The sequence below is a fragment of the Pseudopipra pipra genome, chromosome 2 (genome assembly GCF_036250125.1).
Source record: "Pseudopipra pipra isolate bDixPip1 chromosome 2, bDixPip1.hap1, whole genome shotgun sequence".
In the NCBI taxonomy this organism is placed as follows: Eukaryota; Metazoa; Chordata; class Aves; order Passeriformes; family Pipridae; genus Pseudopipra; species Pseudopipra pipra.
Genome location: NC_087550.1, coordinates 83,532,427 through 83,557,506, shown reverse-complemented (window position 1 = coordinate 83,557,506; position 25,080 = coordinate 83,532,427). Strand labels below are relative to the sequence as shown.

At 38.9% G+C, this 25,080-nt stretch overlaps 2 protein-coding genes across 6 annotated transcripts; one reads left to right on the top strand and one right to left on the bottom strand.

Annotated features, from left to right (window-relative positions):
* Window positions 1–2,259: 2,259 nt before the first annotated feature.
* ABHD13 (abhydrolase domain containing 13) lies at window positions 2,260–14,750 on the bottom strand. 5 transcript variants are annotated; one of them, XM_064646136.1, is made up of 3 exons: window positions 14,548–14,750; window positions 12,820–12,855; window positions 2,260–8,028 (listed from the first exon to the last, which is right to left on the bottom strand). In XM_064646136.1, exon 3 carries the CDS (start codon window positions 7,991–7,993, stop codon window positions 6,980–6,982), a length of 1,014 nt encoding a protein of 337 aa, XP_064502206.1. In that variant the 5' UTR covers window positions 7,994–8,028; window positions 12,820–12,855; window positions 14,548–14,750; the 3' UTR covers window positions 2,260–6,979. The 5 variants fall into 5 exon arrangements, with proteins under 5 accessions (XP_064502206.1, XP_064502208.1, XP_064502205.1 ...); XM_064646138.1 differs by having other exon boundaries at window positions 12,820–12,851; window positions 14,548–14,644; XM_064646135.1 differs by lacking the exon at window positions 14,548–14,750 and adding an exon at window positions 14,243–14,430.
* Window positions 14,660–19,057, top strand: LIG4 (DNA ligase 4). The gene is made up of 2 exons (XM_064646134.1): window positions 14,660–14,848; window positions 15,420–19,057. Exon 2 carries the CDS (start codon window positions 15,434–15,436, stop codon window positions 18,167–18,169), a length of 2,736 nt encoding a protein of 911 aa, XP_064502204.1. The 5' UTR covers window positions 14,660–14,848; window positions 15,420–15,433; the 3' UTR covers window positions 18,170–19,057.
* The last annotated feature ends 6,023 nt before the right edge of the window (window positions 19,058–25,080 follow it).

Genomic DNA, 25,080 nt, shown 5'->3' with positions numbered 1-25,080 from the left:
TTGCTTCAGATTATTACATATGTATCTCCAATTAGGAGTGAAACCATGTTCTGTAACACAATAAAACCAAGTCTGCTCTTTAGCTGTATTGCTTTCAGAGAAAGAAAAATTGCTGTTTTTCCAAGACTTACGAGAGTTATTCTGTCTTCGTCCAAGCTGAAGCATAACAAATTAATCACATCAATGTTTTCAAAACAATTCCAGAAAATAATCAGTGTATCTTCCTTATCTACTTACAGAGACAGAACTCTGTATAAAGTCTAAAATGAAGACCCTGAATAGGGTCCAACAAAAGATTTAAAGCTCAGGCATGTTCAATAACTTTGGAGAAAATAATTTTTGTTTAGCCAGTGGTTCAGTATTTTCTCAAAACTTTATCTACCTGTACATGATCTTTTTAACAGACAGCAAGGCCCCTGCCTTTGGTTTAGGTTTTATTTCATAGAATCATAGAATGGCCCAGTTGGAAAGGCCTTTAAAGATCATCTGGTTCCAACCCCCTTGCCATGGGCAGGGCCACCACTCACTAGATCAGGTTGTTCAGAGCTTCATCCACCCTGGCCTTGAACACTTCCAGGAATGGAACAACTTCTCTGGTTAATCTGTTCCAGTTCCTCACCACCCTCACAGCAAAGAACTTCATCCTAAGATCTAATCTAAACCTACTTTGTTTCAATTTTAAGCCATTCCCCCTTGTCCTATCACTAGATGCTCTTATAAGTCCCTCTCTATCTTTCTTGTTGGCTCCCTTCAGGTACTGGAAGGCCACAATTAGGTCACTCCAGAGCCTTCTCTTTTCAAGGCTGGACAAACCTAATTCTCTCATCATTTCCTCATCGGAGAGGTGCTCCATCCTTCTAATCAACTTGGTGGCCCTCCTCCGAACTCACTTTGACAGCTCGATGTCCTTCCCGTGCTGAGGAACCAAGAGCTGGACACAGCATTCCACGTGGGGTCTCACAAGAGCAAAGCAGAGGGGCAGAATCACCTCCCTCGACCTGCTGGTCCCGCTACTTTTGACGCAGCCCAGGATACAACTGGCTGTCTGAGCTGCAAGTGCATACTGCTGGTTCATGTCCATCCTCTCATATACGAACACCCTCAAGTCCTTCTCAGCAGGGCTGTTCTCATTTCAGTTTAGATGTTCATATGCCTTTATGAATGCTTACTGTGATTTAACTCGTACTTGCAAATTCTGAGAAAACTTCAAATATTGTATTTTACCTTCTGATAAGGTAAAATCTTACCTATCTATTAAGCAAATGAATATAACATTATGAGACATTCCAGGACACAGCTTATGTTGCACTTTGTAGTCCAGCTGCTTATCAATTTTCAAGCAAGAAAAAGCAAATGCAAGACTTGTGTTCTCCAGAGTAGTACCGTGCAGGTAAGTTTTAGTGACATAGTTCACAATGTCAATGACAGCAATCTGCTTCTCATTCAAGAAGGGTAATATTCACATGGACTACTTCAATCTGAGTTGCTCCTACACTTTCATTTCTTCCTTTATAAAAATCAGAAATATCTGGTTTTTTCATTCAAAATTAACAGGTATCTTGAACAGAGTGTCCAAATTTATCACACTTACGCACCCCCCCCACATCCCTGTTTTCTAGGTAGTGGGTTAAAAATTAACTATAAGCCTTGCAGTAATCCAGGAGAGAACAAACATTTTGCAGCTTTAGAAAAGAATCCTTATTTTCTGGGTATTTCATATAAACTATGCAGAACAGCAACAGAGGTGCTACAAGCTTAGTTATATATTTCTCTATAAGAAAGTCGAAATTGCTTCAATATCCCACTGCAGCTACATGAATTAACTATAAACCTGCTAGAGTGGCATTATAGGATTTAAAATTGACATCTGAAATTTTGCCAGCATCAAGTGGTAAAACTAGTCAGGAACACTTAAAAATACTTCCTAATGGACATCATATTTATACCATCTCTCAGTCCCCTAGAAAACAGAGAAATTTTGAAATGCAAACTGTGTTAGAAAGCAGTGGAGAGCTACTGCATACCAGTTTTACTTATTATCACTTCCTGAAAGTGAGGATACATGACAAAGCTTAGAAACATATATTTACAAAATACTTTTTCCCTGCCATAATAGCTTTCCACAAATGCCACAACTAATAATGTAGATGTCTAGTCCATGTGCTCCAGCTTTAGAAACTGAAAACAATACCTTGGCGTTGATTTGTTACCATGCACACAGAACTACCCCTTTACACACACTGAAGAAAGGCCACAGACTAGAACAAGACATTAACAGCACTTTTAATGTATCAATTTATTGCATATGTCAGTACATAAAAATAGAAAAGTGTTTTTTGTAAAATTAACTTTATCGTAAAAACCAGACTAGAATGAGAATGTAAAACTTTGCCACAATTAGCACATATACAGTAACATTTACGCTTTGTCTACAAAACTTAAGAATACTTTATAAGACAGTTTTGCCTTAACTATATATTAAAGAAAATTCAAATAAAAAGCTTGCATCTTATATCCAGTGACTGTTTCTGAATTCAAAACACAAGTGTTATTTAGAACTTCAATATGCTATCTCTATTTACACTTCTGCGGGGTTCTACTTTAAATTATACAAGCAGGATGGCATTGCAAATTATACCTAATGGGATTCATCAGGCTGATCCCACTACATGCAAGAGGCACTGATTTTATATTTGGCAGAAGTGCCTCCAGCAAAATGACGTGTCATTAACAAAAATAAAAATGTACTTTTCAAGAACTGAATTATGAAATACAAATGGAGGTACGTCTGCATCTTTTTGCTAACAGAAGAGACCATACCTTGGACTTTCAATTCAGCCTTGCATTCTTCACTGTGAACATCCAACGTGACCCAAATGATTAGCTTAGAGATGCTGATATGCATATTTTGTATAAATAGTTAATCCTTCTGCCCTTCAGCTGAGAGATTGTCCATAGCCTACCAAATGCATTTGTGCTCTATTTCTAATTTTACCTGAGAAATGGACATGAGGGCAGCTAAACCAGTTAATATGTCTTCAGAAGAAAGCACAGCTTATCTCTCTGCATTTCACAGTTTAGAAACAAATACTGGGAATATAAACTTGGGTTAGCAGGAAGCCTCAAGTATTTCCACTAATTAAAACCACACACGCATGTGCACACAAGGTCTTACACTTACCTACAAGGACTCTACTGCTACAGCTGTTCAACTCCTGCCCCCCTTCCAACTTTGTTTTTCCTTTTTTTTTTTTTAAACTTAAATTTCCTCTTATAAAGCAGACAATTCCTTTATTGAGCATGTTTAAACCAAGAAGCTTTCATACAAACCTATGAAAATAACTTTTTCCCAAACTAGAAATTTATATGTACAGGACAAATACTTGAGAAATATCTATATACAAATGGATAATTTTATGAGAGAACATATAATGGTATTAAATAAATGCATCAGTATCATAGCACACATTTTGGCAATTTAAAGTCATTATTACTATGTTGCTTACAGTTCAGCTTTTAGCAGCTGGTAACTGTGGGTTTCCATCACACAATCCATAAAACAAAAACAAGTCTTGACTTGTCAGAACAAGTTCCTTCCCCCTCCTCCCTCCCTTAAAGGGCTGTATGCACAGCAGTGGAATATTTGCATAAAAACATCATTTCCTTCCTGTTTTCTTTCAGTGGATTTCACAGCCAATGCAACAAAAAATAGCATGATAACATTCATTCACAAGTGTATGTGGCCAACCCATTAAGGGAGAAGCAAAACATATGTGGAAGGTGGAAGAAACCACATTAAGTGTAAAGGAGGCATATATGACAATGGTGTCTTCTCATACTCAGTATTTGCAAAAGCAGACAAAGTTTAATATTTATGTCCTGCAGACAGTATAGTGAAAATACATGGCTTGATAATCAAAAGTAATATTTAGACAGAGCCCACTTTGAACAGTTTCGGATTGCCATAATCTAACATCACACATTTGACTCTGATTTGCAACTGTATGCCCAAATGAGAATACTTCATTTGTACGTAAGTGCCACATAATACTAGGGGTATTTTGGGTTGAGATTTTTGTTTTGATGGGTGGGAAAATGCGTTAAAAGCCATGTTAGTTAAGAAATTGACATTTTAGGAAAAAAATCACAGTCGCATTTAATGGCAAGTTACGACAACTGAAACAACTACTTTCTCTTAATTCTATCTCCAACAATTAATCTATTCTTTTGGTTTTATTAGCTGATTTTTAGAAAAGCAGTATTTGACTGCCAATTTTCCTTCTCTCCTTCCACCTCTATTCTAAAGTAACGTGAAGCAGATGAAACAATCTATGCAAGCAGCTCACATCAGGGAAAGGAAATGCTATGTCTGTTAACTCCTTTCTGCTGGTACAAACACTGCCTCATCTCCCATCCCCACAGCCAAACTTCTCAAATATACCTTCCCCACATGCCCTGCCTGTCTGCCCCCCACCAAAAAAAAAACAAACAAAAAAACCCCCCCAAAAACACCACCACTGTAAGGCTGAAAAGATAGTTTTGGTTTCACTCAGATTTAAAACTATGCTGTATGATTTTAGGTCTACAGATCCCAAAAGATCTTTAGTTTTTTCAATCAACTCTAAGAAAACCTTAATAATAGGATCACGAAATATACTTACCAGAGAAAGCAGCAAGTTCTGGTACGTATATATTTAAAAATTAAAAAAAAAAAAAATCACATTTAAGTAAAGATGTATCATCCTATCTACAAATTGCTGATAACTATTATCCATGTGTACAGAAGAACTGTAATTCCATTAGGAGGCATAACCATTAAGGCACCAGTTCAGGAAAGCAGTTTTATTCAACCAAAGAACTTAAGCACAAGCTTAAAATACCACTGTCCCTCAGGAAACAGATTTTAGGTGTATGCTGAGATGCTTTTCTGAATCAGGACAACATGGTATAAAAGTTTCTTTAAAAATTTCAATCTGAAGGGCAATCATACACATTGTGTGGAAGATTTTCCAGTTTGTTCTTCCCCCCAAAAAATATTTGGAAGAGGCAAAATCAGCTGCAGTGGATGAGAAATTAAACCTGCAGAAGAGATATAAACAGCTCCCACACTCCAAAACGAACTAAGCTAACAGCATATGTCTTTGATCGCAGAATTAAGGTTGGAAGAGATCTTCACAATTACCTAGTCCAATCATCAACCTAACACCACCATAATCACTCCTAAACCATATCCCCAAGTGCCACATCCAGATGGTTCGTGAACAATTCCAGAGATAGTGACTCCATCACCTCCCTGGGCAACTTAGTCCAATACCTAGCACCTCTTTCAGTGAAAATTTTTTTTCTAATATCTAGTCTGAACCTTGCCCAACACAACTTAAGGCCATTTCCTCTTGTCATTCCACTTGAGACATGGCAGAAGAGATTGAAACCCACCTTGCTAAAACCTCCTTTCAGGTAGTAGAAAGCGATAAGATCTCCCCTGAGCCTTCTTTTCTCTGGACCAAACAACTCTAGCTCCCTCAGCTGCTCTTCATAGGACTTACCCTCTAGGCCCTTCCCCAGCTCCACTGCCCTTCTCTGGACACCTCACTGTCTTTCTTGTCATGAAGGGTCCAAAACTGCACACAGAACCCCAGGTGTGGCCACACCAGTGCCGAGTACAGACAGACATTCTCTGCCCTACTCCTGCTGGCCACATTATTTTTGGTACAGGCCATGATGCCATTGGCCTTCTTGGCCACCTGGTCACACTACTGGCTTACGTCCAACTGGATGTTGACCAGCACCCCCAAGTCCCTTTCTGCTGAGCAGCTCTCAAGCCACTCTTCCCCCAGCTTGTTGTGACGCAAGTGCAGGACTCAGCCCTTGGCCTTGTTGAACCTCATATCATTGGCTTTGGCCCATTGATCCAGTCAGTATCTGCAGAGCCTTCCTACTCTCAATAATATCACTGCCTAGGACTACCTGCTCGTTTTTATTATCCTTACTGTAACAACTGTATACATTAATCTCTAATCAAGTGATCACTGATAATTATTTGAATTTGTTTCTTTTGGAGGTATAAATAAAGGGCACATACATTTAACTACACCAGCCTAAAAAACTAACACAGATACTTACTTTTACCTTGTATGACCACCCATTTTGCCTTGAGAAATATCACCTCAAAATGCACAAGCAGACTACTAGTAACAGTTTGCATGTACATCAGTGAGGAGAGCTTGAGGCAGAAGGGAGCTCAGATTGCACTGCTGTCTTTCTGAAGGTTACTTCTATTTTCTATGGCAAAAATACCTGGGTAAAATCCTGAAGTATGTTTAGGCACATACAACTTTCTGTGCACTATTATAATACAAATAGTAAAATGAAAGCAGGGAAAATGTTTTTTTTTCATTTTCAGTTGCAGTTTGAAATACTAGTAATAACCCAGGATAGTATACCTGCATGTATACCCTACCATTAACGTTATTTTATATTATTTAGTACATTAAAGACTTCCCACTTTGCATAATATAAAATTTCAAGGAATAAAACACTAATCTCATGCATGGCACACTGTAAATAAACTCTAAGAGAAGCAACAAATCATTGTGCTAACCATGGCTGTCCAAAAAGCTCACACATACAGCAGTGAATACTGAAGAGCTTCCTGTTGTTCTAAACTAATACATTCTGCACTACTTTTGTAGCAAGTTCCTTTAATAGCATCTGTTGTACATATCAAAGAAATGGAATTTATGGACAGAGATACTAAAAAAGTATGAGAAAGACATAAAATGGTTCATTTACAATGCTGCAAATGTAAAAGTTATCTGGAACACCTTAATAAAATATCAGACCTTTCCAAGTTTAATTTCACTCTTTAGGCAAGTACAGACATGACATACATTTAAAAATGGACATTCTTTTACCACTTATCACAAATCAAGGTACAGTGCAGGTATTCCCCCCACCCTACCCCAAAGAAGAATATCAATTATATTATTGTTACATTAGATGATGTTTTCGCCATTTCTTCAGGAGAGTGACTCTTTATTACTTCTTTGATGAACTGTTCAAGTGCAGTGAAATAACCCTGGCACTGCCAAGTGTCATTATGAGTTCCATCGGGAAATATTGCCAATCTCTTAGTCCGAGCTGGGGATAATTCATAAAGTTGCTTCATCATAACTGGTGGAATTAACTGGTCAGACAACCCAGAGATGAAGAGAGAAGGCATTCTGCACTGAGAGATTTTTCTGTAGGACAGAAATTTATTTTTGTAGCACCATAAGGGAAGATATCGCATTGGAAAGAAAGAGAACAAAGTGCTGGCCATATAAGGGATGCTGAGAAAGGTGTTCTCCACCACGATGGCAGAAATCCTATGGGAATTTTCAGAAGCTAAGTGAATAGCTACTGCTCCCCCCAAGGAACGGCCAAAAAGAAAAATTTTTGTTTTATCAAGATCGGACCGAGTCATCACATAGTCTAACACAGCCTCAGAATCTAAGTACAAGCCTTCTTCACTTGCTTCTCCTTCACTTTTTCCATACCCTCTATAATCGACCAGAATTAAGTTTACTTTCAGGTTTACCAGCATTAACAAAGCATTTGGCAACCTGTGGCCGATGTTGCCTGCATTGCCGTGAAAGTAAATGATGGTTGGAGAATAAGCTGCATTGTCCCCTGTGTACCTCAGCAGGATAAGATTGAGAAGAACTCCATCTTTGGTTCTGATGAAGATATTTTCATGTGGTATACCAGTAGGCATGGGAACATAAAGGCGTGATGAAGAGGGCTGTTCAGGAAAGTAAAGCAGCACATCCTGGAATTTATATAATATACCCGCTATTGATACAAATATTAATATAAGTAGTATAATGCCTCCGTACAAGTGGAAAGTCACTATCAAGGGTAAAAGACAAATACGGCAGAGACTCCAAGACCAGGAAGCCAAAGCTAGTAGCCATCTTTTAACAAAGGTCCAAAGCATCCATGATTTTTCCATTGTAGAAGTCAGTGATCTTTCACTCCAAGTAAATCCTGCAAAAAAAGCCAAAGGTATGCACATAAATATAGGGAAAAGAAAAATGAAGCGATTTAAGCATTCATAATTGCAGAACATTAATAGTAAGTCAACATATCGGAGCATTAACATCAAATTTGGTGGCAAACTCCCTTTTTGGAAACCATTTGACTCTGTAAAAACAAGCAGAAAAGCAACCATAAGGAAAGGCTTTAGAACTCTTCAAAATCCCAGCAAAATCCATTAACAGCACTAGAAAATTGGTTGACTGAGACCATAGTAACTTACACTTTCCCTGTCTTCCCTACTCCCCAAGAGAACAACCATACAGACGGCATCACCAGTTTGTCAAAGCTTCTTATATAAGTAATTCTAAAATCCAGAACACAAACAAAAATAGCCTTTATTTTTAAGTTGCTAAGTAGCGGTCAGTAAGCCTGTGCACACCACTTTGCAGCCAGTGGAGGCTCACCATGCATCCTGGCTCTGTTATTGGTGGCTGTCTTTCAGCATCTCGGTCTACCGTGATTACAGAGCAACACGTGAAGCGGTCAGAAGAGAGATTCCTCTACAATAAGATACCACACTGTAGTTACCAGTTACCACCAGTTTGTGACAGCCTTTTTTGCTATATTTTGATTGTTTCTGATTTATAATGCTAGTTTTCCACTATCAGATCAATAATCCATATTAAGTCTTTAGCTGAATGAAGATTGTATCATCACACAAGACCACTGAAAACAGTCAGCTAACTACACTGTTCTCTGACCAATGAAAAGCACAACTGCTGAAAGGACCAAACATGAGAACAGACTCATGACAAAAACACACAGACAGCATAAAACGAGGAGAGTGATGTTAATGACCATAGATTAAACCTTCCTTCCAATTATAAGAGACAGTTACATCTCCCAGCATACATATAATCTCTTACAGTATTTACTGCTAGGTTCAAGTGAAATATGGAAACAGGCAAAAACTGCCAAACCTACATGAGAACTACAGTACACCACTCAGTTGCCACACTGCCTGGAATGACAACACAAGCTCACTTGTTTAACAAAACTAAGTCATACAGCAGTAATAATTACAGTTTAGACACAAAGTTATAACCTCCTGATATGATGTAATGCAGGAAGAATCTGAATTAAATCCAAAGGCGTTTGACATGCAGAGATGCATCCAAGCATTCTGCACCAGCCATCTTGGTAGGATCTAGTGATAACTGGTGACCTCTGCAGCCACAGTTTTTGTGTTCCACAGATATGTTAAGCATCCAATCTGACCAGGAAAAACTGCCATGTATAATTATTTTATGCAACAATTAGAAATAAATCAGAAATAAAAATAATCTGTTACATCTAAAGATTCACATATTAACCAAAAACAATGTGAAATTAAGATTTTATATACCGTATCTACTCTAAATACATAAAACTGGTGAAATATAAAGTAGTTAAAAAGAGCAGTTATCCCAGCTTTGTTCTCCTGTATTACTTATAAGCTCATATTTAACATCCACATCCAAGTATTCACAAATATTGTCGTTAAGAAAATTTAATTCTTGTGATCCATTTCTCTAGTAAAGAACTCACAGCAATTAGGAGACATATAAAGTAGCTACTTCAATTTCTAAGAAAACTTCATAATGAAGTTAACAAACGTTTCCTGCACTACATTTCAAGACTATAAGAGCACTGACAATGAGAGAGTAAAACCATTCTCCTTATCTATTCAAAATTTTGTTGACTTCCTTACAAATGAGACTCCAAAAATGCTTTCTTATCAAGACATTCACAAGAGTACGAGACTCATCATTAAAACTAATAAAAGATAAAGAAGTAATAAAAATCTCAAAGTGATGAAGTTTTGCAAAATTCCCATATACACTAAGGATTGTTACTTGAAGACTGATACAGCTGACTTTAGTTTAATTTGTGCACTGCTTCTATTTTTATTTTAGTAGGCTAATATTATCAAAATGCTATACTATTGAGATACTGCTGCTGTGTGATTATTTCTGAGATATATATATATAAACTTTGCTACTGGAGTTCTAAAACCAATGCATCCTACAACTAGAACTCAACACACAGTAGTTAACAGGAAGGGCAAACTACACAGCCACAAATGTTTCATGCTCAGTACATATTTAAATAAAGTGGACTACTCTGCACTAATGAATAACTACATTACCATTAAAGTTTTCTTCCCAGTTATGAGAAACTTCACTAGTTCCATTCATTTCCAGGCTGGAATCAGCCCATATCTCATACTTCACATCTTGCTGCAAGATTTGTCAGCTAGACAACTAAGATGTTTCTCTAGGTTCTTCCCCACTTCCTTCCAATACCAATTGAAAGATCACTGGAGAGATAAAAGATGGTTTCTCAAACAAGCACGCAGGCCTAGAAGAGACTCTAAACCAAATCAGTACAAGCTTATTCTCAATAAAGCTACAATCCATGCTTTCTATGGACCCCAATGCAACAGACCTTCCAAACACTGTCTTGTTTGAGCTGAACAGCAGAAGATGATACAAACAGAACCAAACTTCCACTTGAAGGACAGAAATAAAAAGGGTAAGCTAATATAGTAATTTTCAGTGAGCAATAAGGTCAGCACTTTTTGAAGTGTATGAGATTTAAGACTGAAGAGTATGAGATTTGAGACTGTTCAATATACTGCAAGACAACACACAGACACAAAACAATTCTCTTCTTGGTCTTCATTTCCCACTTCTGTTGTGCTAGATGGGAAGTTATACACCTTTCAAACATGTTACAATGTAACATCTTATCATGCAAAAACTCTGCGTTGAGGTACAAAGAGCATGTGTGACGATTCTCCTGTATCTCTAATTTTTCTGGCTAATAGGGGGCCAGAATAGTCAGGGAAAGGTGTGAGAGAGGGATAGGAAAGGGAGAACAACGCACTTAGACTTTGATGTCTGATCAGGTTAAAATAAGAAACAGAGCAGACCCACCACCTGGACAAAACTGTCCCTCTTTCTAGACAAGACTGCTTCTCTTCCTGGACTACAAGAACCGCTCATGGACTTGCTCCATAACTGTCTGATGTCCCAGTTATGGCAAGAAGCACGCACACCTTTATGTCTTCTAAAAGAGAACTTTTCAATCAATTTCTGTCTTATGCAAGTATGACTAGGTAATTTTTTTTTCATGGCTGTTTAACAGGATTATCTCAGTTATATTGCCTTCTACTGTTATCTCAGTTATATTGCCTCTACAGCTCTCTAAAGAGACAACATGAAACATCACTCATGTATTACAGATGGAGACATGGGAACCAAGGGAAGTCAGCTAGTTGGCCAGTGGCAGGCTAGTGGAAGTTTTGTATCAGACAGGGAAATAAGGTTTGTCTACAGGTTTCCTTTTCAAATCTCCTAGACAAAACATTAATTCCCTGGAACTCATTCTTGGTTCACTAAAAAAAAATTTAAAAAAAAATTAAAAAAAAAAATTTGAAGGAACATTGTACTGTGGCACCATATTTCAAGTAATTGTTGTAATTTTGCAAATGACTTTGCAAGAAAAGTTTTCCTATAACAAGGAGTCACATCCCATTTTACAGCATTCACAGTATTTTATAAATGCTGATTATTTAAACTAATTTAGAGACTATGTAAAGAAGCATAAGGGCATTTTTTTTAAACTTGTCACAAAAGTCAATGCCTGTGACAAATATAGTCAGCGACAGCAGAACCATACAGTTCTATATGGTAGATGTTTTCCTAAGTAACTCTTATGTTAATGTTAATTCCTACGTATGCTGTCCTTGTTCTTAGCTACTCTTACTACTGGAAAATATTTCCTAATACACTTAAAAAGAAGGGACACTTATTACTTAAATTATTCACTTTGGGTTCAATGTTTATTAACCTCCAAATACAAAACCTACCTTCATTTTCTCCAGACTATATAAATTCAGTTCCTCTGCGTTCTTCTCACAATGTTTTCTCATTCACAAATATGATTAGAGGTCTTTCCTCTACCATCCACATGCTTCACATTTCCTCCTGTCCCTCTGATAATGTGCATTAGAAAGGCTAGCCTTTGAGAATCTTGATGCTTCCTACAAGAATTTCTTTGATGATGCTTGTATACTTCAAAGACAAGCAGAAGACAGTACTGAAATACAAAGTTCTATTGTGGAAATCATTAACACACAGGAACAGCAATACAGCCTAATTCAATCTTGACCTAATGAAAGTAAGACTTAGTCAGACTGCTGCTGTACCTTTGGCTTAAAGACCAGTTCAGTTTACACAGCCACATAACTGTATTGCCCCTCAAAACAGAAAGGAAATTTGCAAGTGATGAGTTTCAATTTTATGTCAGAGGGATATACACATATGTTGATATACATACACACACCTGTATCTATACATCTCCACTGCTGAATCCACAGTCCAGGAGCTATTGCAGACCTTTATGTTCTATCAGATAAGCTACAAATCTCATAATTAGGTAACTACTGCAAACACAAATCACTCACAACAATAAAAATTCCGAGAAAAATAATAAGGTCTTTATGATCAAGGTACTTTAACAATATTCTGCTTTGCCCTAATGTAATTCTTAATTGGTTAATGCCATTACTGACTGAAGAATCACAAAAACTCAAGTGCATACTTAGAGTACTTGTGAACAATTTTTCACTCATTCTGAACGGCAGCTGAAATTACTCTTTTATCTGTCGTAAATTCTGTTGTTTTGTCTTGGTCCGTATTTTCAATATTAAAAAAGGGCCATTTTCATACACCAATCACATTATAAAGCATTTACCTTTAGATGTGATGATTTCCCAGGCTTCATCTCTGTCTGAAAGACAATTCCATTTATGAATTGAGTAAAATTGCTTTTGAATTACACACATAATTTACTGTTTGTCTTCAGTTACTTGTAAGAAAATTAAGAAGTGCTAGCATCCAAACCCCCTAGAACTACAACTGCTTTACTGATGAAATTATGCATTTCATATTCATGCTCCACCTATTAAGCTGAACACTTGTTTGAAACACCTGATGAACTTGAAAACATTTTACAATGAAATTCAAGAATCACATCAAAATGTCCTGGACTATACACACAGTACACAGTATATAATATACATAGTGCATAAAAATGAAGTCATGCTAGATTTACATTGTCTCCTTAAAACTAACTTTTAGTGTATGAGCAGCCTTAAAGTTAGTGCTAAGAAGCACAATCCGGTGTTTAATGGCTGCTTCCTCATTTAAGAGCTAAGTCTTAGCACTCGCTGCAGTCTTTTGGATTTCAAAATAAACAAACAAAATCAGATATTTCTCTGTGTTTTTAAGAAATGCCAAAAGACATCTGTTGGTTTCTACTGCACTTCCTTCTCCTGGACTCTACCTGCTCCAGACACTGATAAGATTTGCTCAAGCTTTAAATTTACTCATTTATTCAGAAGACTCCTGTAAATAGGAATACTAAGTCCTCAACTTTAAAAAATTAGTTTCAGATAGGAACTGATCTGAAAGAAAACTTACAAGCTACAATCTACAAACCTACAAGACAGGAAAAATACTAAAAAGTTCTAAAATCCTACAGAGACACTCATTAAAAAAAAAAAAAAAAAAAAAAGAGAGAAAAGAAAAATGATAGCAAAGCAGTGACTCCCAATAAAGGAAAAAGCACAGTAAGAATAATTACGTGTCACACATTTAAGGGCTCTGGCTTTTAAAATCAACAAGCCACTTGTCCTACTTATTTCAAAGAGGGAATTTTCACAACTCTGCATCAGGTTGCACATGTTCATAATTGAAAGTGTTTTCCTCTTAACTCTTATTACACATCCTTTTACAACCAACAAGTCTTAATGAACCTGATATGCATGTCTTGAATAATGATGATATTGAGTAAAAAACCGCCAAAACAACAACTAACCAAGGTTGGCTGTATTACAACCTTAGCTTTCTAGTGAGCACAGGCTTCTAAAACATGTTACTTGACAAGTAGGTTAAAAAATTTTCCTTTTTACCCAAGACAACCACCTGGTTCAGCCTTGCCAATAGTCACTTGGCACAGTAAGAACACTAAAGTTATCATCAGCAGCAGCCCAACCTTCTACAAGCATCCCCATTTGCAGGAATTGTTACATACGGCAGTGGAGACAAACGAAACACTAGAGCAAGACCTTGCTACCAAGAAGCTAAAGATCTCCCGAGGCTTCGGAGGGAGGCACCTGTAGAAACTTCTGCGGCGCTGTCAACGCAGCAGCTCCTCGGGAGGTACGTCCCGAAAGGCCGGCACAGGAGCCGCACAACCCCCGGGACAGCACCGGCCTGCCAGCCGCTCCCAGGGAAAAGCCGCATTTATCCACGGAGAGACCCCAAACACCAAACTGACAGCCAAACCTGCCGGCTACCCCCGCCGCCCCGGCTCCCGCCCGCCCGGCCGCGGCCTCTCGGGGCGGGGGCCGCCCGCCACCTCCCTCTGCCCAGCGCCCTCCCCGCGGGGCGGGACCGGCCCCGGGGCGGCGAAACCCACCCGCCGCATCCTCCCGGGCGGCCGCCGCCGGTGCCTCGGGCCAGCGCAGACCCCGACGCGCAACTTCAACCACGGCTCCTTCCTCCCGAGGCAGGAAGTCACCGCAGCCGCGGTTCCGCTTCCAGGTCACCGCCCGGCCGTTTTCCCTTCTCTCCTCGCCTTCCTGCACCCGGGGCTCCGCCAGCGCTTCCCCGCCCCGGCCCGGGGGAGGAGCGCGGACCGCGGCATCACCGGGCCGCCCCTCCTCTTCCGGGGTGGGGCAGTGGTGTCAGCCCTTTACTACAGGTGTCCCTAGATCCACGTAAGTCTCCCCCGGGGTGGCTGCGCCTCCATCGCCCCGGCTGTCTCCTGTCGTGCAGAGCAGGAGGTGCCCGCCCGGAAAGTGTCCGCTCCTCCCCTTGGCCGTGGCAGGGGGATGTGGGGGGTGTGTGTGTGGTCCCTCTCCGCGGGAGGGGGCCGGCCCCGTTGGACACCGCTCCCTCAGACGGCGGGGAGCGGCCGGGCGACAGGGCCCGAGGGCGGGCGGCGTCGGGAGCAGGCTGCGTTCTCGGGCGGGCTGGAGGAGGAAATGGGTCTCCGAGCAGTGAGAGCTCCTGCCTGGGCAGCAACGGGAGGGGAGCACGCTGCCTTCTCCTGGCTTACAGTCAGTCCTCAGTCTAGGTGATGCCAGTGTTTCAGTGTCGCAGCCCCACCGATGAGTGTGACCCTTGACTAAGGACAGTGGTACCAGCTGATAACCTTTAAGTAAAGACAATGGTTAAATCTTAGTTAGAAAAAGAAGGAAAAATGTAAATACTAATTAGAGATGGCTTTTTTTAGAAAAATGTGATGTCATTTTCTCTAAAAATATATACTTTTTTTTTTGTTCTTAGTGAAAAGCCGACTGATGGCTTCCGCACCTGTTTCTCAGCCTCCTAAAAAAACAGTGGCGTCTCACGTGCCTTTTGCAGATCTGTGTTCTACTCTGGAGCGAATACAGAAGTGTAAATCTCGTCCGGAGAAAACCAAGTATTTTAAGGATTTTCTGGATTCCTGGAGGAAATTCCATGATGCACTTCACCAAAAAGAGAAAGACGTCACAGATTCCTTTTACCCAGCTATGCGACTTATTCTTCCACAGCTGGAAAGAGAAAGGATGGCATATGGAATTAAAGAAACTATGCTTGCAAAGCTGTATATCGAACTGCTTCATTTACCAAAAGATGGAAAAGATGCTGCAAAGCTTTTAAATTACAGAACACCTACAGGCTCACGAGGAGATGCTGGAGATTTTGCAATGATCGCATACTTTGTGCTAAAACCTAGGAGCCCAAAACAAGGCAGACTGACAATAGAACAAGTCAATGAACACTTAGATGCGATAGCTAATAATAATGCTGCTAAAAACAAGGGTCAGTTAAAGAAAAGTCTTCTTCAGTTAATTACCCAGAGCACAGCACTGGAACAAAAATGGCTCATCCGGATGATTATAAAGGATCTAAAGCTTGGTGTTAGTCAACAAACTATATTTTCCATTTTTCATCCTGATGCTGCTGAATTACACAACGTCACAACTGATTTAGAAAAAGTTTGCAGACAGCTGCATGATCCGTCTGTCTCACTTAGTGATGTTTCTATCATGTTGTTTTCTGCCTTTAAACCAATGCTTGCTGCTATTGCAGATGTCCAGCAAATTGAGAAACAGATGAATAACCAGATATTCTACATAGAAACTAAACTGGATGGTGAACGTATGCAGATGCACAAAGATGGGGATGTGTATAAATATTTTTCCCGAAATGGGTTTGACTATACTCAGCAGTTTGGTGCTTCACCCCTTGAAGGTTCATTAACGCCATTTATTCATAATATATTTAAAAGCAATATACAAAATTGCATTCTCGATGGTGAAATGATGGCTTACAATCCTGAAACGCAAACCTTTATGCAAAAAGGAAACAAATTTGACATAAAAAGAATGGTGGAGGACTCTGATCTGCAGACCTGCTTCTGTGTGTTCGACGTATTGATGGTTAACGATCAGAAGTTGGGGCACGAAGTACTAAGCAAAAGATATGAAATCTTAAGTAGTGTGTTTACCCCGGTAAAGGGCAGGATGCATATTGTACATAAGAAAAGTGCCAGAACAAGAAAAGAAGTAATTGATGCTTTAAATGAAGCAATAGATAACAGAGAGGAAGGGATTATGGTGAAAGATCCCATGTCCACCTACAAGCCTGACAAACGTGGGGAAGGGTGGTTAAAAATCAAGCCAGAATACGTGAATGGACTGATGGATGAACTAGACCTTTTAATTGTTGGTGGTTACTGGGGAAAGGGGTCACGTGGTGGGATGATGTCTCATTTTCTGTGCGCTATTGCAGAGACACCCCCTCCAAATGAAAAACCAACCATTTTCCACTCAATTTGTCGTGTTGGCTCTGGCTATACTATGAAGGAGTTGTATGATCTAGGCTTGAAACTGGCGAAATTCTGGAAGCCCTACCATAGGAAGGACCCTCCCTGTAACATTTTGTGTGGAACGGAAAAACCTGAAATGTACATTGAACCTTGCAACTCTGTCATAGTTCAGATCAAGGCAGCCGAGATCGTTGACAGTGATATGTACAAAACTGACTGTACTTTGAGGTTCCCCCGAATCGAGAGGATACGTGAGGACAAAGAATGGTACGAGTGCATGACTTCAGACATGTTAGAAGACCTCAGAAGCAAAGCAGAAGGGAAACTGGCATCTAAGCACCTTCATGTAGATGAGTATGAAGAACCGCATGAGAAAAAAAGGAAAACTGTTTCAAAAGTGAGGAAGGTAATTGGAATAGCTGACCAGTTTAAAGCTCCTGATCTTTCTAGTGTAAACAAGGTTTCAAATGTATTTGAAGATGTTGAGTTTTGTGTTATGACGGGAACGGGGAAATACACAAAGTCTGAGCTGGAAAGCAGAATAGCTGAATGTGGTGGCAGTGTGGTACAGAACCCAGGGCCGGAGACTTACTGTGTCATTGCAGGAGCTGAGAATGTCAGAGTGAAAAACATCATTGCTTCCAACAAATATGATGTGGTGAGGGCAGAGTGGCTCCTTCAATGTTTTCAAACCAAAATGCTGGTGCCTTGGCAACCAGCCTTTATGATTCACATGTCTCCTGACACAAAAGAACATTTTGCTCGTGAGTATGATTGTTATGGAGACAGCTACACAGCAAACACAGATGTTGCACAGCTCAAGGAAGTGTTCTCAAGAGTGAAAGACAATAAAGCAATGCCTTTGGACAAAATTGCAGAGATAGAAGAACGTTATTCATGGAACAGTTGTCAGCTCAGTATATTCAGAGGAAACACTATTTATGTGGACTGTTATGCCATTGTTAATGAGCCTAAAAGCAAAATCCCTGCAATAGCACTATCAATTAGAGCTTTGGAGCTCCGCTTTTATGGTGGAAAAGTAGTCTCTCACCTTGTAGAAGGTGTCTCCCATGTTGTTATAGGAGAAGATCATTCCCGGGTAAAAGAGATAAAAGCACTCAGGAGAACGTTTGGGAAAAAATTTAAAATTGTAACTGAGCTGTGGGTAAAAGAGTCAGTGGAGGAAGGAGTCGCAAAGAATGAAAATCAGTACTTAGTTTAAAGTAGTTTTTACGATCGGAACAAAGGCATTCTTGTTGGAATGATTGGACTCGGATTTTATGAGGTTACCTTAAATTTTTTGTGTGTTTTCATGTCTGCTTAAAGCTGAGTCTGGCTAAAGAATAACACTGTATTGCTGAAATCAGAGGAAGGCTTTTAATTATAGTGTTGCGGAAGCAAGAGGACACTAAGCTATGTTGGAGGAATAAAAACCACCACAAGATAAATAGTGTAAGCCTTTTAATGCACAAACAGATCTGAGGAGAGATTTAATATTTTAAATAAATAAAATATGTTTGAAACTGGCTAGTTTGTGCTAGCTGTTAATGATGCTTGCCTCCATTTTTCAAAATGGAGACAATAATTTACTGTTTTATGGAGATTCTACTATTTATTTATTGTTTATTTATCAATTTGCAGTCATATTCATGTTTTTGTGGATGTGTTTTGTGTGTATTCCATATGCTACAGAATTTGGTAATTTATAAACTTCATCTGTACTATTTTAATTTGTTTACATTGGTTTTAGCATTGAGCACTGCACAGCCTCAGAAGCACTTTGATTTTAGGTATTGCGTAGATCCCATGTTTCTTTGTGTAAATAACCTTTCTAAAGTAGAACCTAAACTTTTGACTGAGGTGCTAATGAATTAATAATGACCTATATATGTATGAAATACAAATCAGTTACTTAAAAACTAATAACCCCCTGTGCTCATTACAGTTAAAGCTAAACTGAAGTGCAACAGGGCTAGGCTTTTACAATCAACTATCAGTTTATCTTTCAAATAATACTTCTTAAGCTATTTTAGTAATGTAGGATTAATTTCCAAATATCCAGTTCAATGTATATTTTTTCAATTACTAAATAAAATCTATTTTTAAAGTCTGTCTGGTATTTATTTTTAGTAAGCAATAATACTTTTGAAAAGCACAAAACTTAGTTTCTGATTTTGCTGTTAGATAATTCATGCATTAACTTTGGGGGAGAAGAGTTGAGGGCTGAGTTCTTGTTATGTCAATACTGGTACCAAACAGAATTGCTGTTGGGGAGATCACACAGATCAGTTTTTAGCTGACCTGTTTCTTCAATGCTTTTTGTGGTTGTGTTCATACAAAAGTTACTGTAAAAAGAATTGAGAAATCTTACATGAAAGACTAATTGGAAAGAAGTTTATTGTTATCTCTTATAGTTGGTGTCTTCTCCCTTATTATTTGAAATATACTAAATAGGTAAAATGTAACAAACACTGACCACAGATTACTGTTAGCAGGCCTGCTTTTCTCATCTTCTTGCTTGGGGCTTGTATGGTGGGACTGTGCCATTTGTTGGTGAGGCCTTGTGCCTGTCTTGCTGTTCCCCTAGCACTCTTTCCCTTGTGGGCAGCCCTCTTGTATCCCTCAACACAATAAGGAATTGAATGAAGGAAGGAAAGTCGGCTTCCTTGCTTCTTTCTGTTATGGAAATACCCATCCATCACAGAACTACCTTTTTTTATCCCCCTGATATTCATCTGGTATTTGGTTCGGATGTGAACTTCTTTCCAGGACCAAATTAAAAAATCGTGGAAAGCTTATAATTTTTTTACCATAGTACATCTGTTTGGTGAAACAGTTAAAAACTGTGTGGTCCCTGTTGCTCAATTTCCAGTTTGTCTTTCCTGAAAGAGTCCATCTGTATGTTTTGAAAGAGTCTGTATTAAGAAGGTCCATTTATTCAGGTGAAATCAGTCAAAACCTGTCAGCTGTAGCAAAATAACAGATAAGGTGTACTATTCTGTTTATGGCACCTCAGTTTAATGATTTGGTGAGAGATTTTAAAAAGCCCTGTAGTTTGCTACTGGGGTTTTTATAATATTCAGTCTTTCTGTTAAAAAAATCCAAACAACACGCAGTCATTTAATGTTTCCAATCCATGTATAACTGCAGTTTGAATTCTTTCAGAAGAGGGAATTGACGTTATAAAATGTCACAAAAAGGATTAAGAAATGTTCATTCGAAGGTGACTCGGGAAATGCCTTTTAAGATAGTTCAAGCAAGTATAAAGCATCTCCAGCTGGTAACAGCTGTTGTACCACGAAACAGTAGATGGCCCTGTAAAATTTTACAGTATTGCTGTTTGCTGTGAGGGGATAGGAATGAGAGAACACTAAATTTGACTTATTATACAAACCTAGCAGTGAAGGTAGAGTTTATAGGTATAATTAAAATGTTTCTCCATGTTGCTTTCTGGAAGTAAGGAAATTAAAAGGTATCCACCTCAAAATTGTTTTCTTTTAGAAAAAATATATTTAGCATTATGTTTGGATGCTTTTTACAGATGTAGCTTTTCTTTCTTCTTAATTTTGGGGAAGATTATTTTGAGAGAACATATAAGGGATAATTTAAGTTCAAACTGCAAGCATTAATGTTCTTTGCTTTTCTTATAAAGGATGCAGAAAGCCTGAGCACGTGATTGTGTTTGAAAACTGAGATAACAAGGAAGTTTCAACATGTATACTTGGCACTAGGTTAGTGCCAAGTTAGTCTTGGTTAGTGACAAAATATATTTAAATTCATTCCTCTGTTAATGCTGTGGTAGAGGAACTATGTAAAGCCATGAAACCAGAGTTCATTTTCGTCCTGTGTCATGTATCGTATATAAAGTAAAATATGGTTTTCAGGACTGAAGTTGCCAGAAATAAGATACCAGGGAAAAAAGGATTGTTACACACAAAATATGGTGTGAGAGATTGTGTATTCCACTCTGTCATCATCAGTCTTTCCCAAAGTAGAATGAATTTACATAGTCTGGTTCTATATAGAACTAGTTAGAAAAGGTTAGCTATGATATTACTATGATATAACTATGATAGTAGTGTTGCTTTTTATGAAGTTCAAATTAGCTTTTGGAAATAGGTTCAGGTAGAAGGTTGTTTTGTTTTTTGTAGAAGTCTTTGTGGTTCTGATTTAAATTTTTATAATTTGTCTAGCATTATGTGTTTTGTTATAGTGTAAGACTAGCTTGGTGGACAAGCGTAGAGCACTAGATGCTGGTTTTCTGGAGTTTACAAAGCCTTTTGACACTGTCCTGTAATATTCTCGTAGACAGCAGATGAAGTATGAGCTAGATGAATGCACAGGGAAGTGGACTGAAAAGTGGTTGAAATGCCAGGCTGAGAGAGTTGTCATCAGCAGCCGAGTTACAAAACAAGAGGCAATGGGCACAAAATGAAACATGAACTTTTGCTTAAAACTAGAAAAATACTTTCTTACTGTGAGGGTGGTGAAACACAGGAACAGGTTGCTCAGAGAAGTTGCAGAGTCTCCGTCCTTGGTGACATTCAAAACGCAACCAGATACAGTCCTAAACAACCTGCTCTAGCTGATGCTTCAAGTGGATAGAGTTGGACTAGATGATCTTGAGAGGTGCCTTTCAGCCTCAATTGTTCTGTGAATCAGGTCTGAAGTTCCCAGTCTGATTTCAGGGATCTTGTGAATGGGCAAAGTGTCAAATGGTGACATATTATAAATTGCAAATTTAATGTTTTGGGGTTTTTTTCATTTGCAGTACAAGAGGTATTAGTATAGCTAGCTCTGTTTATCGGCGTGATTTTGACAGTTACGCATTAAACTGGAAGAAAATCATAGAATTTACATAATCCTGTACTGTAAAACACTAATTAACTAATGAGTCTATCAGCAAAAGGACCCCCAACTCAAAATGCATCCCCCCCCCCAAAAAAAAAAAACCACCAAAACAACCAAATCAAAAAACCCAAATAAACCAAATTGAATTATAATGAACATGAACATCCCTATTGGTGGAAAGAGCTCTCTAAATGTTGTGTGTAAATGTTTAAATACTAGCCATATCTGAGAGAAGAGCTTGTTTTCAATATGAGGTGATACATAGGTGTATCGATTTTGAAAGTGAAAGCAGGTTCCAGTAACTTAACCACTTTCATCTGATTGATCCAGGGGTGCTAAAGTAACAGCTTCTTTCTTGAGATGGTGAATTTTACAAACATAAACCCTACTCTGCATATACAAGGAGGAGGTAGGATTTCACCACATTCTTGCACATGAAAGCTTCTTCCTGCAGCTAATATGCTACAGCCTGCCATCCCTCAGCAGGTTTTTCTACAACAGCAACCAAAGACAATGTGTTCTTTGAAATTCGTGTTTTCAACCTCCTCATCTTACACCTGCAGTTAATGAACTAACGGTCTGGTCACAGGCAGGTGGATATGTGTGTGTGTCTGTGCATAATTATGTGCATAGATGCATGTATTCAAGTAAAAGCAATAGATGTGTAACATAGCTAGTCTCAGATGAGTTTTTTGTTTGCTTTTCTCCTCCCTGGTCTCCCATAGTTTCTCCCTAGACTTGGTCTCTTTTGACTAGTGTATTATAGATTTTACTACCAGACCTGTGTGCTGCCAAAGAGGAATGACTTTATTCATCCAGTTTAAAGCTAGTTTGTGTGCCTGTGCATTATGCTTCAGTCTGTCCTATAAACATGTTCACATGTGATTATATCAGACAAAGTTACATACCTCTTGAATTTATTTTGGGGTTGTTTTTATTTATTTTATTTTACTTAAAATCTCTGACTGCTATTGGAGTAATGGATTACTCAAGGCAAAAATAAATATGAAGATGACAGTTATCATATTGTTCAGATTTCTGAACATGGTTATGTGAATAAAAGAGAAATAAACAGGATAGCCAGTTTTGTTGATTACATCTAGCTGTAACTGAAACACAGCAGGTGCTGCAACTAGACTGCCTGAACCAAGGCAGAGCAGTGAGATCACATGCCTTAGCAACATTAACAAAGTTATTAAATAAAAGAAAAAAGAAAAACATAATTTTACTCTTTTTTTTTTTCCGCTTTGAATTATGTGGTAACTCTAGAATAAATTTTTTTATATTCATATGTTTAAATTATTATGGTTGTTGAAGAGCTGTATAAACACACCCAACTGCTGTATACATATTTCAACAAATTCCTGGCAGACGTTCAGTAAATGGCATCTGAGGTGTAGTACAGGTAATATTTAGATTTTTAAGACTGAAATAACTTTCTTTAGTAACTGGAGGATTTAAAGGAATGTTTTACCACTCAGAAGAGACCTGAGTCTTAATATGTAAGGGGACAGGAAAAATATTCTGCTGGTTATGTTTTGGATAACCTGCTTTCCCGACCTGTATTTTTGGCAGGCGTGGCCAATTCATTTCATGGCTGATCAATTTACTCCTTTTCAAAAATCATGCTTACATTTTCTCTCATAGTGCATTATCTTTTAGTGTAAAAAGCTTTTAGAATTACATGGTATTTGTCTCTACGTGCTTTGTGCTGGGTTGTCTTTGTTTATGAATTCTGGTCTGATTTAAACAATTTGGTCTGATTTATTTCGGGGTGCTGAACCCTTAGCTCACGTTTTGGCTGCTGCCCAGGGATGAACTGTGGCTCAGTCATGACCCTCCTCTGGACTTCCGCAGCTGCATGACTGTCTGTCCAGCATGTGAGTGAGCTCCAGAAATATAGATATTTATGAAGAGAGAGAGAGAGATATTTATGTGGTACTATGATGGCTCGTCTCACCCCTCACCTCTTTTTATTCCTTCATCTTTAGCAATGCTGAGGAATATTTTTAGAGATCCCAGAACCAGATAGGAGGGGTAAACAACAAGAATTTGTGACAGGGTTGCAGGATTGGTACCTGCAGACTGCCCCAGGCTAACCAAACTTGCCCCTAAAACATGACTGTGCCTTATGCATGGATATTTTCCCCCCCACCCAGAAGACAGGCTGGAAGTTTTACTTGGTCAGCAGAAATGAGAAGTTCCCATGACTAGGCACAGACTGTATGACCATTTCTTGCATTTTGCTGCCTACACTAAACAGAAAAAGTATTTCCCAATTACAGACCTTTAAACTGTATTGTTGGCCACCAGCTGTATCTCATTCATATACTGAAAGTTCTCATTTCTTAAAACAGTCTGGTTATGCAAAAGCTGCACCCGTAGCCCTGGACAGGCCTTTCTAGTTGGTGCTTCATAAGTATTTTGGAAAACACTATTTGGTTCAGACCAAACAGCATTATGGACAACAGCATGGTAGTGGCAGGCCAGTGCTGTGGATCTGTCTAGTCAGAGTGACGAATTGAGCCTGGGTTGAGCATCTGAGAGAGATGCAGCCTTATGCCTATGGAAAATCCATGCTGTGTCCTGAATTATGTTCAGGAGCAGAGAGGAAACATGAGGAGGTAGCTGGGTTTTGTGGTCCCTGAGCATGGGCAGAACTCTGCTGTGGGAATTTGAGATCCTGAGAAGACTTGAAAGTGTTCATGATTGGCCATGCCATTATAGGTGACGTCAAAACAGAGGCCAAGAAAAAAGACCAGAGGTGCCTCTTAGACAGACTGAGGGGATATGAAGAATGCTATGTCAACATAACCAAAGTGTTCAGTCCAGCCAGAGTAGTGGCAGGACTTGGCTGCTGTTCAGTTAAACCTTCACCCACAATTATCTGCCCTTTGGCTAAGTTCCAGCATTCCCAGAGGCAATTTTAATATTCACTTATTATCTTACAAAGGTTTTAGCAATCAGACAACACACAAATCACAAATTATCTTTTACAATTATATTAAAAGCTAACAGGAATTAAAATAAAGATTAAAATCATTTAGCAGCATTCATACAGTAACAGTTCCCCAAAGATCAGCACAAGCCATGGAATACTGGCAGGAAATAGTTAGGCAGGTGGCCAGCATAGATAATTTGGCTCATCAGTATCCAACCAGTCTTTGCATTGATTAGTCAGCCTAACCTTCCTCTGCACACATTTACTCCTTTCCCCACCCCCTTCTATCCTCTACTTACTCCTTGTAGGTGGGGTTGCACCCTGCAGAATCCTGTGCTAGG